The sequence below is a fragment of the Malus sylvestris genome, chromosome 1, assembly GCF_916048215.2.
Source record: "Malus sylvestris chromosome 1, drMalSylv7.2, whole genome shotgun sequence".
Classification (NCBI taxonomy): domain Eukaryota; kingdom Viridiplantae; phylum Streptophyta; class Magnoliopsida; order Rosales; family Rosaceae; genus Malus; species Malus sylvestris.
The window spans coordinates 19129722-19146030 of record NC_062260.1 but is presented as its reverse complement, the minus strand read 5'-3'; the positions used below and the strand labels follow the sequence as shown (position 1 = coordinate 19146030).

The 16309-nt window shown below is 37.0% G+C and overlaps 2 protein-coding genes across 2 annotated transcripts; one reads left to right on the top strand and one right to left on the bottom strand.

Moving 5' to 3' along the window:
* Positions 1-462: 462 nt before the first annotated feature.
* Positions 463-2328, top strand: LOC126619023 (protein NUCLEAR FUSION DEFECTIVE 4-like). Its single transcript, XM_050287278.1, has one exon. It carries the CDS (start codon positions 559-561, stop codon positions 2281-2283), a length of 1725 nt encoding a protein of 574 aa, XP_050143235.1. The 5' UTR covers positions 463-558; the 3' UTR covers positions 2284-2328.
* Positions 2329-3902: 1574 nt separating this feature from the next.
* Positions 3903-14249, bottom strand: LOC126627005 (probable LRR receptor-like serine/threonine-protein kinase At3g47570). Its single transcript, XM_050296455.1, has 9 exons — positions 13758-14249; positions 12951-13001; positions 12206-12274; positions 11860-12064; positions 11468-11557; positions 10573-10634; positions 9547-9628; positions 5125-7850; positions 3903-4513 (listed from the first exon to the last, which is right to left on the bottom strand). Exons 8-9 carry the CDS (start codon positions 7841-7843, stop codon positions 4086-4088), a joined length of 3147 nt encoding a protein of 1048 aa, XP_050152412.1. The 5' UTR covers positions 7844-7850; positions 9547-9628; positions 10573-10634; positions 11468-11557; positions 11860-12064; positions 12206-12274; positions 12951-13001; positions 13758-14249; the 3' UTR covers positions 3903-4085.
* Positions 14250-16309: the final 2060 nt, after the last annotated feature.

Here is a 16309-nt window from a genome sequence, read left to right as displayed (position 1 = left end):
TGCCAAAATTCTTAATATATTCTTACAGATTCATTTACTCGACATAATTAATTTTTTAGGAGATCAAACTGAACTTTTCCCCTTTTGATATTATAACGACTTTTTCCAAGTATCTTTTCATTGTTGTGAAGGTCTACCATATTTGTGGAAAAAAATAAAAAGAAAAGGAACAAGATACTTAATCCTTAAAATTAAGGGTATGTTTTATAACTATTTTTTTTTTCTTTCAGTTTCAGTTGAAAAATTAAAAACTTGTTTGATAATGATTTTCAGTTGAAAAAAAAAAGTTGAAAAAAATCAAAATTTGAAAATTCACCAAACTAACTTTTTTATTTCATTTTTCAAACAAAAAAAAAAAGTATTTTTAAACAGCAATTACATCTTACTTATTGACTTCAAATAAGAAGGGAACTAACACAGTTCTCCTGTGCCTCTCTCTCTTTCTCTCTCTCTCTCTCTCTCTCTCTCTCTCTCTCTCTCTCTCTCTCTCCCCATTTCAATCTTATATATCTGTATCAAGCCAAAGTTACGTACTACTGATCATCAAAGACAAAAGAAATGGAGGTGCGCAGTTGTGTGGACATGAAGGGCCTTGTCCTACAAGTCCTCAAAGGAAGATGGCTCATGGTTTTTGCTTCATTCCTAATGATGGTCACTGCCGGAGCAAGCTACATGTTCGGCCTCTATTCCAACGACATCAAGTCCGTCCTTGGCTATGACCAAACGACACTCAACTTAATCAGCTTCTTCAAGGACTTAGGAGGCAACATTGGCATCTTTTCCGGCCTAATCAACGAGGTCACACCGCCTTGGGTGGCCTTATCAATCGGTGCAGTCCTAAACTTTTTCGGACACTTCATGATTTGGCTTGCTGTTACACAAAAAATCCCCAAACCAAAAGTTTGGCACATGTGTATGTACATCTCTATAGGGTCAAATTCACATACTTTCACCAACACTGGAGCTCTTGTCACCTGTGTTAAGAACTTCCCCGAAAGCCGGGGTGTTGTGTTAGGCCTTTTGAAAAGCTATACCGGTATAAGTGCAGCTGTGATTGCACAGCTCTACCATGCTGCCTATGGCGATGACACAAAGTCCTTCACTTTGTTGGTGGCTTGGCTTCCTACAGCAATCTCTTTCGCTTTCATTGGAACCATTCGGATCATGAAGGTTAGTCGCCGCCCGAATGAGCTCAAAGCTTTCTATAATTTCCTTTATATTTCACTTGCCCTAGCAGCATTTTTGCTGATTATAATTATTGTTGAGAAAAGTTTTAGGTTTAATCAAAGAGAGTATGTTGGAAGTGCAACTGTTGTGCTCTTTTTGCTCTTTTTACCACTTGGTGTGGTAATTATGGAAGAATATAAAGTCTGGAAGAGCAAGCGAGATTCAAACCAAGAAACCATTTCCTCTCCAACCCCACAGTTATCATTTACTGTTCCATACAAAAAAGTTTCACCCTGGAACAAGAATATTTTTACCCCACCAGAAATTGGTGAGGACTTCACTATTTTGCAAGCACTTTTCAGCATTGAAATGCTGACCTTACTGTTGGCAACAATCTGTGGCCTTGGAGGCACAATGACCATGATGGACAACTTGGGGCAGATTGGAACTTCTTTCGGATACCCCTTACGAAGCATCCGATACTTTGTATCCCTTACAAGCATATGGAATTATTTAGGGCAAATATCCGCTGGTATAGGCTCCGAAATCTTCATCACAAAGTACAAATGGCCTCGGCCTCTCATCTTCACTGCAATCCTCTTGCTCTCATGTGTCGGTCATCTTCTAATCGCATTCAACGTCCCGTATGGTCTCTATGTTGCTTCAGTGGTAACCGGTTTCTGTTTTGGTGCTCACTGGCCGCTAATTTTTACCCTAATTTCGGAGCTTTTTGGCCTCAAATATTACTCAACTTTGTACAATTTCGGAGGGCTGGCAAGCCCAATAGGGTTATATTTGCTCAATGTGAGGGTCGCAGGGCACTTGTATGACATGGAGGCTAAGAAGCAAATGGTAGCTTTAGGGCTAAGGAGGAAGGCTGGGGAGGAGCTGAATTGTGTTGGGGGGCAGTGCTTCAAATTGTCCTTCATTATAATTGCAGTGGTGACATTTCTGGGGGCACTTGTTTCTTTGGTTTTGGTGGTTAGGACAAGGAAGTTTTATAAGAGTGATATTTATAAGAAGTTTAGGGGGGAGGTGAGCGTGGCTGATGAGACAGAAATTGTGGTTGCTAAGAATGGTGTGGGAGCAGCAGAAGCGAAATTTGTAATTGTATAATTTGTAATATTGTGGGTGCAATAATATAAGGAATTAATAAGCTTATCGAATTACTTATTATATCACTTGGACGCGTGTGGCAATTAGAATTTTTTTACTTCTTTTTCTGTTTGACAATCTATTATTTGTTGTTTTTTTTTTAATTATACATATTTTAGTTATTATTATTTACTACATTTCAAAAAATAATAAACTTACTAACCATCTTACCTGGACTTCTTTTTTTTTTTTTATGTAAATTTTTTTTTTTTTAATCCTAATGAGAGGAAAGGGTAGTTTGAATATTATGAAAGCTTTACCCTTTTTACTTTCTTCCTTTATATATATAGGTGTAGAATTAATTGTAAGTGGGGAGTAATTTGGTGAAGTACTTTTTTTCCCTTCTTTTTGGAGGTTTTTAATGAGGGTTTCCTTGCTCTCCCAAATTTCATGTACTCTGTTATTTTTACAGAAATGAAAATTCCAGTTTAGATCAAAAAAAAAATAGTATGTAGAATTTATATGCGTTTATTGTTATTTCTGACATATTATTAGTTTACCAACATACAAAAGAATGAAAGAAAAAAAAAAAACCATGGCATTTCCACGTGTTGCATGAGCACATGACAACCCTTTTTCTTCTTTCTTTGGTCGAAAATTATCAGCATGACAAATTAATACCAGAAACTAGAGTAAGATTAAGTAGGCAACACACATTTTAATTTTTATTTTTATTTAGTGATGCCATGGCATGCAAAAGAGGTGAAATTTTTTCTTTCATTTATACGGCTTTTTAAGTGGGGAGTTACATATATTCCAATCAGAAATTAACATTTGCCCGGAGAAAGTTCGTCCGACAAACTAAATTTCATCGGATCAAAGTTTTAGTCCCGATGAAAAAAAAAATTTGATCAGACAAAAGCAATCAACCGACCAAATTCATTGTCATATGGATAAGTAATGAAACTTCAGATTTTTTTAAAGTTAATGGAAGTTAAAGAGTGTCCTAAATGTTGAAATATACCACATCGGGCATAGATAGAGAAAAATAAGAGTTTAAATATCTTAAAACACCACTCCAACTAATACCGAGTTCTTTTGTGATAAAATCTCAGAGATGTCAGACTTTGCAAATGATAATTAATAAGTTTAGAACAATATCGATGTTGTTGAAATTGTGAGGTTTTGGCCCGTCTCTCTGATAATTTGACACTAAAATTGTTAAAAGAATAAAACCTAATGTCCAAATTGAAATATTAAAATCACGGTGATAAAATGTAATATGAGTCCAAACATAGAAATCAATATGTGAGTATGAGTGCGTAGTGGTAGATGTTGGATTAGGTTAGTTGGCTACAACATTGTATTTGGCTTTTTACACTCAAGTTTGGATCTCCCCATCCTCTCTTAAGTTAGACTTGAAAAATTATCAGTAGCCATTGCTGGAATGGTGGACTGCCTACTTTGCTTGGGCTCAAGTTTAAATCCCTCCTCGTAAAAGATGTTCAATACGTATGCACTGTGGCATTTCCATCCATATTTACAGGAGACTGCATCTGCTGCTTTTGTAGAGAAAGTTACAGAGTTTGTGCATAAGCTTAGAAATATAAAGATTTTATCTTTGCTAATAATGGCTAAAGTTTCAGAGAAAACTTTGATCCCAACAAGTTCTTCACATTTGGAATAATAATACATGACTTTTGACAAATGCTCTAAACTGCATAATCACTGGTTTATCAGGTGCTTACAAACTTTCAAGCCACATATATGGAACTCTGTCCTTCTTTAACAAACACATCATGCATTGTCCTTGTTAAGTCTTCTTAAACTTTGAGATACGAGTCTCTAATTGAACTCATTTTTCTGACAACCGCATCCATAAGCATCCGCTCCCTTGGTGATATTGCACAGCAAGAGAGCCCTATCTGCATAACTGCAACCAAGCATTCCTCAAACTTTTTTGCTTTCACTAGATCACGATTGTTACGTTTGGGTGCACTTTTTTCTTGTAGTATGGAAATATTGTGTCCGTCATCGTTAACATCACCATCCCCTTCAAGGTTGATGAGTAATGAAGGATCAACAATGTCCATCACGCGGTCTGGCAAAGCCATGGTTACAAATTGGTAAATGCTTAGACCATCATTGAACATGTCATCCGTAGGTCTTTTTCCTGTGAACATCTCTAGCAACAGTATCCCATAGCTATAAACATCTCCTAGTATGGAAACTTGGCCTCCCGTGCCATACTCTGCCAGACATACATACAATAAAATGTAAGGAAAACTAATGAAAAGGGCTTGAAAACTTTGAGTTTTAATGATAAAGACAAAATAAAGGGTAAAGTGAATAGTACCAGGATTGACTTTTTAGTGTAAAAATGTGGTTTTTCGTTAAAGTGAACAGTACCGGGTGCTTTTCGTTAAAATTCCCTAAAATGTAATATGCAATTTACTTTTAGAATTGATATCATATTTCAAATTTTTATGTTATTTTCTTTCCAGTAAAAGCAAGCAGCAATATCTTTTCATAAACAGAGTTTTGGGGCTTGTTTGGTAGAAATTATTGGATTGGAAGAGATAACTGTCTAAATTCAAGGCCTATTGGAGGTAGATTAGAATGGTTTTTAATTTTGAGGGTATTTCAGACATTAAGAAACTTCTCCCTTCTAGTCCTCCGATTTTGCGTTCTTCTCTTACCTTTAAGTTGGTCGCAATTTTTTGCTTTTTTTTCTTTCAACATACCTTGAAAATAGTGTCTTATCTATTCCTATCCTATCATGTATATCAAACGACACCTCAATTAGCTGGATTTAGTAATAAGTTACTAGGAAGAGGAAACACAAATGATAGCAACTCATACCTGGAGGAATGTAACCTATTGAACCCTTTAGCTGAGCAGACATGCTTTGACTGAGGGAGAGATCATTTGATGCTTCCAAGAGGAACCTTGCTAAACCAAAGTCTCCAACATGGGCTACCATATCTTCATCAAGAAGTACATTGCTCGGCTTTAGATCACAATGAACAATAGGGGTTTCACAATGGTGATGCAGATAATCTAATGCAAAAGCAACACCAATGGCAATATCCAATCTTCGGATAACATTCAATCTCTTACTTGAAGATTGCTTCTCATCTCTTGGATACAACCATGAGTCTAAACTTCCATTTTCCATGAACTCAAAAACTAAACTTTTGAAATCTTTACCCTGATTATCAATGCTTGAGCATGCTGTTATGATCTTGAGAAGATTGCGGTGCCTTATACTCCTTAAAGCTTTGCATTCATCAATGAAACTCTTGGAAGCTCCTTGTTGTTGAAGGTCTAATACCTTAACAGCGACTATCCTTCCATCACTAGGAATTACTCCTTTATAAACGGAACCAAAACTTCCTGAACCAATCAGATTATCCACAGAGAACCCGTTTGTTAAGTCAACGAGTTCTGAGTAGGAAACAGCTGATTTCCAATCCTTGTAAGAACGTGAATTTGTTGGTCTACCTCTAGACTTTTTGAGCATTGAACAAGCACCAAAGAAGCATGATAGAGCAATTATGAATGCTAGTGCACAAGTTGTAGGGATGAGTACTTTCGAGGAAAGTAATCCTCGAGATGAATGGTTATTTTTCTGGGAGCATGGAGGCAGATGTAATTGTGGGATACCACCACAGAGCCTATGATTTCCAAGAACAGAAACACCATTGGCATTTGCAAAGATTCCTTCCTTAGGCAACTCACCCACAAAATCATTATATGAGAGATTAAGATACTTGAGAGCTTTAAGCTTTCCTATGAAATCAGGGATCTGTCCAGATAAGTTATTGCTTGAAATGTCTAGTTCTCCCAAGCCTCTTAAATCTTTAAGAGATTGAGGAATTGTTCCTTTCATGTTATTACCTTGTAAATACAAGCGCTCCAAACTAGTGCAACTGCCAAGGGTGCTCGGGATTTCACCTGATAACTTGTTTCTCGATACATCTAGCTCCGTGAGATGAATTAAATCGCCCACCTCAATAGGCAGCGGACCAGTCAAATAATTGGAAGACAGATTCAAGGAGATTGAGAGAGTCGAAAGCCGAATAAGCTCTGTAGGTATGGCGCTTGTTAGATTATTATCACCAAGTTTCAGTACTAATAGATTTTGGCAGTTTCCAAGAGTTGGAGGTATACTTCCCTCAACCCCACTTTTCTGCATGTAAAGCCTTGTCAGTGAAGTTATGTTACCAAGGGATGGCGGGATTGGCCCAGAAAATTCATTACCATCCAAATACAGTTCTACTAAGTTTTGAAGCTTCCCAATTTCATTAGGGACACTACCTTGCAAATAGTTAAGTTCCACTGCTAGAATGGTCAAGTTTATAAGATTCCCAATGCCGTTAGGGATGCTTCCATGTATCATATTTTGCCCAAAAGTAAGATACTCTACTTGGGTCGAAAGGTTGGCTATGGACATCGGGATTCTTCCTCCAAAATTATTACCTGCGAGACCCAGCTCATCCAAACTAGTACAATTAGCCAAGAAACTGATAAAGTTCAGGTCACCAGATTTTCCGATTCCCAAGTGATTTGATTCAAGGTTCAGCCAAATTAAGCTTTGCAAGGTTCCGATATTTTCACCAGGGACTGTCCCAGCGATCTTATTTCCTGCAAAATCAATCCCCTGGAGTCTAGAAGCATTTGACAAAGATACTGGAATATTTCCGGTGAAATTGTTCTTACCCCAAGAAATTTCTATGAGGTTGGGAAGCATAGTGCCAATATTTGGTGGTAGCTCTCCATGCAACTGGTTATCAACAACACTGAATATACGTATGAAGGAAATATTATAGAATGAAGAAGGGACCATACCAGATAGATTATTCTCCGCAGCTGAGAATTCTACCAAACCTGCCATATGCCCCAACTCATTTGGTATGCTTCCTTGCAAATTGTTTTCCTCGAGATAAAGAGTCCCCAAAGAAGATAAGTTCCCTATCCAACCTGGGATGGTTCCACCGAGATTGTTACGAGAAATCACTAGAATATTTAAATTTATTAATGCAGTGAGCTGGTTTGGAATCGGCCCAGTAATCAAATTGGATTCAATATTGAGCAATCTTAGCAGTGTGCAGTGCGACAGATTAGTTGGAATTTTTCCGTGGAAAGTATTGCGAGATAGGTTGAGATATTGTAGGCTTCGAAGACGACCAATTTGTTGAGGAATTACCCCATGAAAGTTGTTGCCATTCAAATTGATTCCAGTAAGATGAGTAAGATTTCCAATGGAAGGTGGAATGGAGCCTACCAACTTCTGAGCTTTCAGGTTCAGAATCAAGACTCTTTCGGTGGAACGGTTACATGTAACTCCAACCCAACTGCAAAAATGAAGGGAACGGTTCCACGAGCTCATGACGTCGAGAGGATCTTCAGTTATTCTTTTCTTGAAATCAAGCAAAGCCAAGCGGTCAGATTCATTTCCAAGCAGAGTAGGGCTGGGAAGTGTGGTAGATTCCGGACAGGTGCTCATCATACATAAAAGAATGAAGCCACGCAGGAATTTGAACAAAACAAGCTTGCCATTGGTATGTGGATGCTCCATCTTTGTTCTAAGACACAAAGCAAATCAGAAACCAAATTATATATTTTGGTCCACTTTAAAAACCAAGTTTAATGTTAGTATGTTACACGAGTGCATAAAAAAAGAAAAAAGAAATGTAGTTACATACTAGATAGTGATGGCTGCGAGTTGCTGTGGGATTATAAATTGGATGGATAATTATATTTCTAACATTGCAGTATATAAATTTTAACTAATAAATGTGCGCATAGAAGCAATTTGTCATGGTCAAGGAAGAAAATATAGGTAATATCGGAAATATCGGTAGTCCGAAAACATGGAAATATCGATAGAAATATCAGGATAATATCGATATCGATAAAAATTACATGGAAACCACGGAAATTGTAAGAAAAACTTGGAAATTTTTAATGAAACTTTGCAGGATGTTTATTTAGTCAATTATCTATTAGTTTATCACAAAAAATTGGAAGGAAATGCATTGCATGATGGATTTAACTGATTTAAGTTGATTATATAGCGAGCTGGCAAATTTTTCACTCTTTAAGGTTCAAAATTTTCACTCTTTCCTTGAAATTATATATTTTCACTTTTTCCCTGAAATTGAGTCCTTTATCCTAATCTAATCTGGACCCCCAGATTAATTTATATGTTCACTCTTTCCCTAAAATTATATAAATTGTGCAATTGAGTCCTTTATCCTAATCTAATTTGGACCCTCCATCTTGATTCTCACTCTCTGTCACGCTGCCACATGGCAGACCACTAACCCTCACCCTATCTCTCTCTCTCTTTTCCCGAGTCCCTCTCGGACCCCTCACTCTCTCTCAGTTCTCAACTCTATCTCTCTCTCGAACTCTCGTTCTCTCACCCCATTTTCTCCGGCGCCAACTCTGGCTTCGGCTGGAGTCGGTCGCCCTTTCCCCCTTCCTCATCCTGTTTTTCTCTTGTTTTTCCTTCTCGGTCTGTTCCTCTGTCTTTTCTTCTTTCTCTTCTTCTTCTGTTTTTCTTTTTGCTTTCTCCTCTGTTTTTTCTTTTCCCCCTGCGTCCTTTCCCGATCCGGCCATGTCCTCCTACCCACCCTCAGCGGCGATCATCCTCTTTCATCTTTCAAATCCGGCATGCAGCTGCTTTCAAACCGCGTTTTGCTGCGGTATTTCGAGAGGCTGCGTTGAGATCCAGTGTTCTCACCGGCTCGAGTGCTCCGCACCACCACCCTTTCAATGTCTCTCATCATCGTCGGTTTCGGGATTCGGAGTTCTGGGTATGTTTCTTAATGGGTGGAGATCCCGAGTCGCCGCCGATCCGCAGTTCCCCTTCAAGGTTCTGATGGAGGAGGTCTTTTACAGTCGGCCGGAGTTGTAGAAGCTCCGGCGTTCTTCTCCGATTAGCACAGTGCCAAAATATCGACATTATCGAAAATATCGCGATATTTTGACGAAAAACATTTGGATAGTTTAAAAAATATCGGACAAAAAAAAACGATAATATCGGCGAAATATCGCCGATATTATCGATTTTATCTTCCTTGGTCATGATGCAGATGTAGTGAATATTTGCTAAACTATGCCATGACATCGTCTTGCTGGGGATAAAAAGAAATTTATACAAACAATTAGAAATCATATAACTGTAAATGCTAAGTCATGTGATCTAATTGTTAAAAAATTTGTAAACTGTTTATGTATCAAGAAATGAAAAGCATATGGATAGTGAGTAGTTACTTGAGCTGAGAGTTTAGATAATGTTTTTAAGAGCGGCAAAAGTTTTGTTGCATTATGCTGGTTGCAATGGGATGCCTTCTTTCTGCACACAGAGAAGTTTCAGATGTATGTTAATATTATTAGGCTAGTTCAGGTTTATAACATTTGAGGCAGAAAATAAGTAATGGGGGAATGTAAGAGAGGAAATAATTTTTCTGAGAGTATCAATAATACTTGTAATATTTTGGCTTCTGTCAACCATCCAAAGTTCTCATTTTTCATGATGAAGAACAATCAAAACCCAACAGAATAGAAGGTGATGCTCATAGTGTCTATGAAATGAATTAATAACCTTCAAAGCAGTTTGTCCCAATATGTTTGTTACAGCGGTTGGGAAGGAGGAGAGAGGTGGATATCATACCCATTTAACATGCCATCATTAAAAGTTTGGTCAAATTGAGGAGCGGCTTCAAGTGGATGTTCTTCAAAGTGAGACTAGTTTTAATATTTAAATACAGAAGAGATGTTTGTTCAAATGCCTAAAAATTAAATAAGAAAAGGCAGAAAATATTGTTAATAGTTAAAGTGACTAAGATATTGATACTGACTGGAATTGCATGAAAAATCTGGTTGACTGTCGCCATTTAACTCTGTATACAGTTTCAGTCTTTCCATTTGTAGGTACTCCAAGAAGCTCAAGCATTTGCTATAAAACTACTTTTACTAAATAGTTGGTAATGATTTAAAATGCTTGACCAAGAAACTAAAAGAGACGTTGCACAAAGAAATTATACATATTTGAAAAGAACTCAACCGATTGAAAAAATTTGATGGAAAAAACTAATGACGGGATTTCAGGCATCAATATTCCTTAAACTTAAAATGTTAGAAAAATTTTACATAAAAAATGTTTCATCCATACAGCTTACAATTTTTTGTATTTGCACGTGTTATGTTTATAAAATGATATATATTACCTAAGTTTCATAAGACAAAAACTTCAGAACTTCATTCATTTTATAAAATAGAATAAAAAATATGACTGACACTTTTAAGGCACGCTCCAATGTTGATATAAAGTTGATAGTGAGTTGATTCGTGGCTACCAACTGTAAATGAAAAAATGTAAATGTTAAGTTATGTTACATGTTTAATTGTTTGGTAAATGCTAAGTTATGTTATTATGTTTAAATATTAAAACTGAAGACCTTAAATTCATAAGTTATCCAAAACTTAATAAGCTAGTCAAAATATAGCATCCATCACGACAATAGCACTAAAATTAAGTTGTTTTGTTTCTGAACATTTTCTTAGCAATCAAGTGGAGGAAATCTATGTTAAACTAAGCAGGCAGTGGTGGTTAATCTATGTTCTTTAAATTTATAATTTTTTTAACATGTGAGTTGATCATTACTTATTTTTAATTTGCTTTGGAAATGTGGTCAGATCATGTTGTCTAAAACAATTGTTAACATATTATTGTAGAATATATTATAGCGAGGAGTAGAAACCTGCAAGCTAGTGGCTCCAAGACGAAAAAAAAACTGTACAAACCCAAATCAACTAAGTTACAAAACAACTAAATATGCAAACAACATCAGAGTCTATGTAGCGATCTAGTTTTTTATTTTGTAATTAAATTTAATCTCAAATTTTTGCCCAACAATGGAACCATCAGAGGTTGTGCAGCAATAGTGCATAACAGTTTAGTAAACACCATAAGAGAATAGGGATAAATTGAATACTAATACATACACATCTATCAGAATGGTAAAACTAAAAGAAACTAAACATGTAACATAATTCACACCAATAAACCATCATTCAATTTGAATTTTGAAGTAATCTGTCCATATTGCCTAAACTATTTAAACAAAAGAGAACAAATTTACTGGAAAAATTCTAATTTTTCCTAATATGTTAGTAGAGAACAATTTCTTACATGTTTTAATACATCCAGAAAAATGGTTCTTTTTCCTTATGAATTTGACATGGACACCTGCAACTCCCCTATAGAAATAAAAAAAACAACCTGAAAAATTAAAAGGAAATGATTAGACCCAATACTCTCTGATGAATTCCAACAAATTGAATAGGGGTTTAGATAAATAGGCAGAAATAAAAAAAAAATGCATTCAAATACATGAAAAAAAGATATTAAAACAACAAAAAATCAAGAGAAATCAACTTTGCAGTAAACTCTGGATCCCAAACAAAAAAAATTATTCCTTCTCTATTTCCTTAGCTAGCCACCACTCTCAAAATTCCTCGATCCCTTATATCTCACAAAGAGAAACACATGCAAGTCCATTTTAGGGTTTCTTAGTTTCTTACCCAAATCCACCAATTTGAATCAAATCTCTGCAACACATATGTGCAACATTCAATGGTTCTTCTTTCGTGTCTTCTTCAGATGGATTTTTGTATCACTCATAGAGAAATACTGACACGCCCCGATCCCGATATCCTCGGGATATCAGGATGGTCACGTGCTGGCCGACACCCGAGGGTGACGAAAGCCATTTATTGAGTGCAATTGCTGAAAATAAAGGATAGATAAAACTTATAAATGTAAAAGAATAAGGAATATGCATTTAAGGAACGTGTTCAGAGCATACAACTAACTAGAACACTAAAAGAATGATATAAAATGGAATGAATAAAAGAATGAGTCCCACACCAAGAGGACTCGAAGATGCCGATGCGGAAGTGCCTTGATTGTCGGGATTGTACGCCTCGATCCTAAATCCTGAAGGGGGCGCAAAACAAACATGAGTGGACCAAGTTGATATATATATATAATAAAACAGTTATCAATATACTAACCCCCAGGTTTATGAAAACAAATATATAATGATGAACATAGGTTTTCCGAAACCTAGCATGATGTGCAGTATCTCAAATCATAACTCATATATAATAATCACTAGTGAATTGTCCGATAACCTGCAGGCCCCATGCCGGCTCCCTGTCTCTGAGCAGACAGTCAGAGGAAAATACACTTCAGGCCCCATGCCGGCTCCCCGTCCCTGTGCTAAATAGCCAGAGGAAACACACTCCAGGCCCTATGCCAACACCAAACCGTCGCCCGGGACGGACCAGAATCTATCCCTACGTCCCGTAGCGGAAAGGACCACTAGGTAAGTACAAAACCATTGAACATACATATATTGAAAAACAACTTCATAGTATAAAGTCATCCATCATCTATACTATAAAGAGATGTTCGAAACATGTTCTAAATATCATATCGTCATCCATCAGATATTCTATAAGAACACGGGTTATAGGAAAAATAGTAATAATTTAAGGTAGCCTCAGTAAGCATGTTATCTCAAAACGTTTCATAAAACGTAATCATTAAATCATGCATTTCATGTATGCATTTCTACTATTAAAACATGCTTTTGAAGGGGTCCACTCACAGTACTTAGCCGCCGAAGAGCCACGCAAACTAACGTCACCAATAATTGCCCCTAAGCACATAAAGGGTCCAATTAATAAAACTATATAATAGCAATTGAATTTGGGAAAACGGACGTTGGAAACGGATTCAGAACGTCGAATTACCCTAAGAAGGGTCCCGGACGAAAACCCGAAAAGTCAACTCTAAAGTCAATGTTAACCGGAGGTCAACGGTCAAATTAGGTCTAACGGGTTTTAGGCTTGAAATCCGGATTAGGGTTTAGGTTAAATAGGATTAGGATTTATTGGGTTTTGAATTTAGGGTTCTAAGGTTAAAAGGGTTTAGGGTTAAAATGGATGGTTTGGATTTCTAAGGTTTTGGGTTAAAATGGTTTAGGATTAGGAAAGGGGTTTGGGTTTAAGCCCAAACACATACATATACTATAAACACACACACACACACACACACACACACACACACACACTACACAAGGCCCTAAGGCCTCCTAACAGAAATCAGGGCTTTAAGCCCTTGGTTGAAAACCGGCCCAAGGCCAACCAAAACTAGGGCCCAAGCCCTTTGGGTTTTAAAAACATATAACTAAAAATAAAACTGAATGGGTTAGGGTACTGGGCTAAGGCAACACGGGCCTAAGGCCCGAGGGAGAGGGAAAGGCCGGATGGCCTGGGTTTGTCGAAGGAGAAGGTCGGAATTTCGGCCGGGAAACCACCCAACTTTAAATGGCCATAACTTTGTCAATACTCAACGAAATCAAGCAAGACAAAAATGAAAGTTGTAGCCCTTGAAGAGACGAAGAGAATGGTACCTCACACGACGTCTAACTCGCCGTGGTTTGGCCGGAAAATGCCTCGAAAGCCGTCGGACTCGCCGGAAACTGGGTAAGATTCAAATGAGTATAACTTCTTCAATACTCAACGAAATTAAGTGAAACAAAAAGGAAAGTTGTAGTACTCGACGAGACGAAGAGATTGATACCTTACACGCCGGCCAAATCGCCGTGGTTTGGCCGGAAATGGCCTCGAAAGAGGCGGTGCTCGCCGGAGCTTACTCCGTGTCGTCGAACTCGCAGGGTAGGGTACGGGGTTCGTTGCGAGCCTCTCTTCGATGGTGACTCGGTCCTAGTGAGTCCAGGGGAAGAGAGAGATGCGAGAGGTTGAGGGAGAGAGGTACGGGATAGCTGAGAGGGAGAGAGCTAAGGGAGAGTTACGGGGGAGAGAGACGAAGAAGAAGGAAGAGAGAGATGGGAGGCTGGGGACAGAAATCAGGGGTGGGTCCCCCTTGGCTCACCAATTAAGACTAACAATATTTAAAAAAATGGGGTGGGGTGTTTCAAATACAATGAAAGATCAAGTCAATTACGCACCCGAGGTTACTACAACATGAAGCACAACCACTTTGCATCACTCATAGAGAAATACAAAATTTTAACAAAACCCCATTAGTCAAAATTCAAAATTTCATAAAAAATCGAGAAAGAAACACAAACTTACTGATAAAATTCAAGAACTTTAGTCAAATCCAAACACACAAAAATCCAAATTTCATAAGAAAATCAAGAAGAAAAAAAATAGTAAAATTACTGGTAAAAATCAATAATTTTTTTTTCTTCTAAATATAGCTTGTGAGAATTTCGGCACTACTTTGTGAGATAAAAAGGAGGGGGCAACTTTGGAATCAAAAGTATCAACTTTGGCTGCGACGAACTCGTCCCGGAACTTCAGAAACCCAAATAAAAAAAAATCAATTTTTCATTCGATAGATGTAAAAGTATAGTAGAAATCGATTATATATATGTACATAACTGTATAAATAGATATACTTGTAGAAGAAACAGAGCGACCGACTGAGAGGAGACAGGTTGATTTGAAGCTGCTGTGAAAAAATTCGTCAATGGGGTCAAACTACCTGTCTAAATAATGAAACAGTCCTTACAAAACTCAAGGCTTGAAATAAACACGCTAGAAATTGGCCAAAACCCACAACATAGCCTAACTAAAAATCTCACCGATTAAAAGTTTCACCCAAAAAAACACACATTCTCTCTCTCTCTCTGATCAAACGAAAACTCCAAAACCAATTCAATGGTTGATAACAACCCATAACAGATTCTGATTTAAAATTGAACCCAGAAAAATTAAAAGTTTCTTATATTTAAATTTCAACAAAACACAGTCCATGCAGTTAGAAAAATAAAGTCCCATATAAGAGATTGGAATAACTCACCGCAAAACTATCCAGTTTGAGACTGAGCGAGATGAAGAGAGAAGATAGCAAGAGAGACCAAACGACTGAAGAAGTGAAGAGCAACAAAAGCACGAAGAGAACGACAGACGCGAGCAAGACGAAGAGCGAAGATAGTAAGAGAGACCAAACGACTGGAAAAGTTGCATTTTCAAACTGGAATGTCACGATAGCGCGAACTCATTTTATACAATTGACTTTGAGTAATTGACTTTGAAGTTTTGCCCTCCTTATCGAGAAATTGGTGTGTCTTCAGACTCCTCACGGAGAATTATGGGTTTATCTTTTGGTATTTCAACTTATTAAGGTCATATATGGGATTGATTTTTTTTCATCAAAAACTGGTTCACTTTAAAGTTAAGCAGTAAAAAAACGTGGTAAAAGTAAAATATGTTGTTTATTTTAAAATCAATGGCTCCCAGACAATAACATTTAAAAACAGCATGTAGGTTACTTTCAAAAGCTGCTTTAATAAAAAACGGAATTAAGCCTTTAATATATTTTTTTAATTGTTATAATACCTTCATTAATTTGTTTATTTTTACCATTAATTTTACTATTCCAAACTATTAAAGAAAAAAAAAATCAGAGAACCACATTATCTGTATGGGCTGTGTGTGGATAATCAAGAAGGGCTTTCTGTATTAATTTAAGAACTTCATACACGTCTTCTTAATTTGCAGCAATCGGATCGATTGAATTAAAAAGAAATCAAATGACATAAATTAATAAGAAATGTATAAGAAATAAAAATAAGTGTGTTTTAGGGTCAATAGTCAGTCAATGGAAAAACCATCATGGCCAAAGAATTATTGGCCGACTTTAAGGTTTAATACTCAGTCAATGGAAAAACCATCATGGCCAAAGTATTATTGGCCAACTTTAGGATCAATAGTCAATCAATGGAAAAACCATCAGGCCAAAGTATTATTGGCCAACTTTAGGACCAATAGTCAATCAATGGAAAAACCATCATGTCATTGATAAACCATCATGGCCAAGTGGGAGAAAGTAGATGAGGGACTCATTCTTCACATTTCACATTCCCGTTTTCGAAGGGAGTTTATTGTCTGACCTCCTAAGTAAGACGGATTGAAATACGTATACAAAAATTTG

Coding starts and splice junctions, on each gene's coding strand:
- LOC126619023 (XM_050287278.1), top strand. CDS start 559: ATGGAGGTGCGCAGTTGTGTGGACATGAAGGGCCTTGTCCTACAAGTC.
- LOC126627005 (XM_050296455.1), bottom strand. CDS start 7,843: ATGGAGCATCCACATACCAATGGCAAGCTTGTTTTGTTCAAATTCCTG. Junction 4,514..5,124: donor AATAGGTTACATTCCTCCAG/GTATGAGTTGCT, acceptor TATGTCTGGCAG/AGTATGGCACGGGAGGCCAA.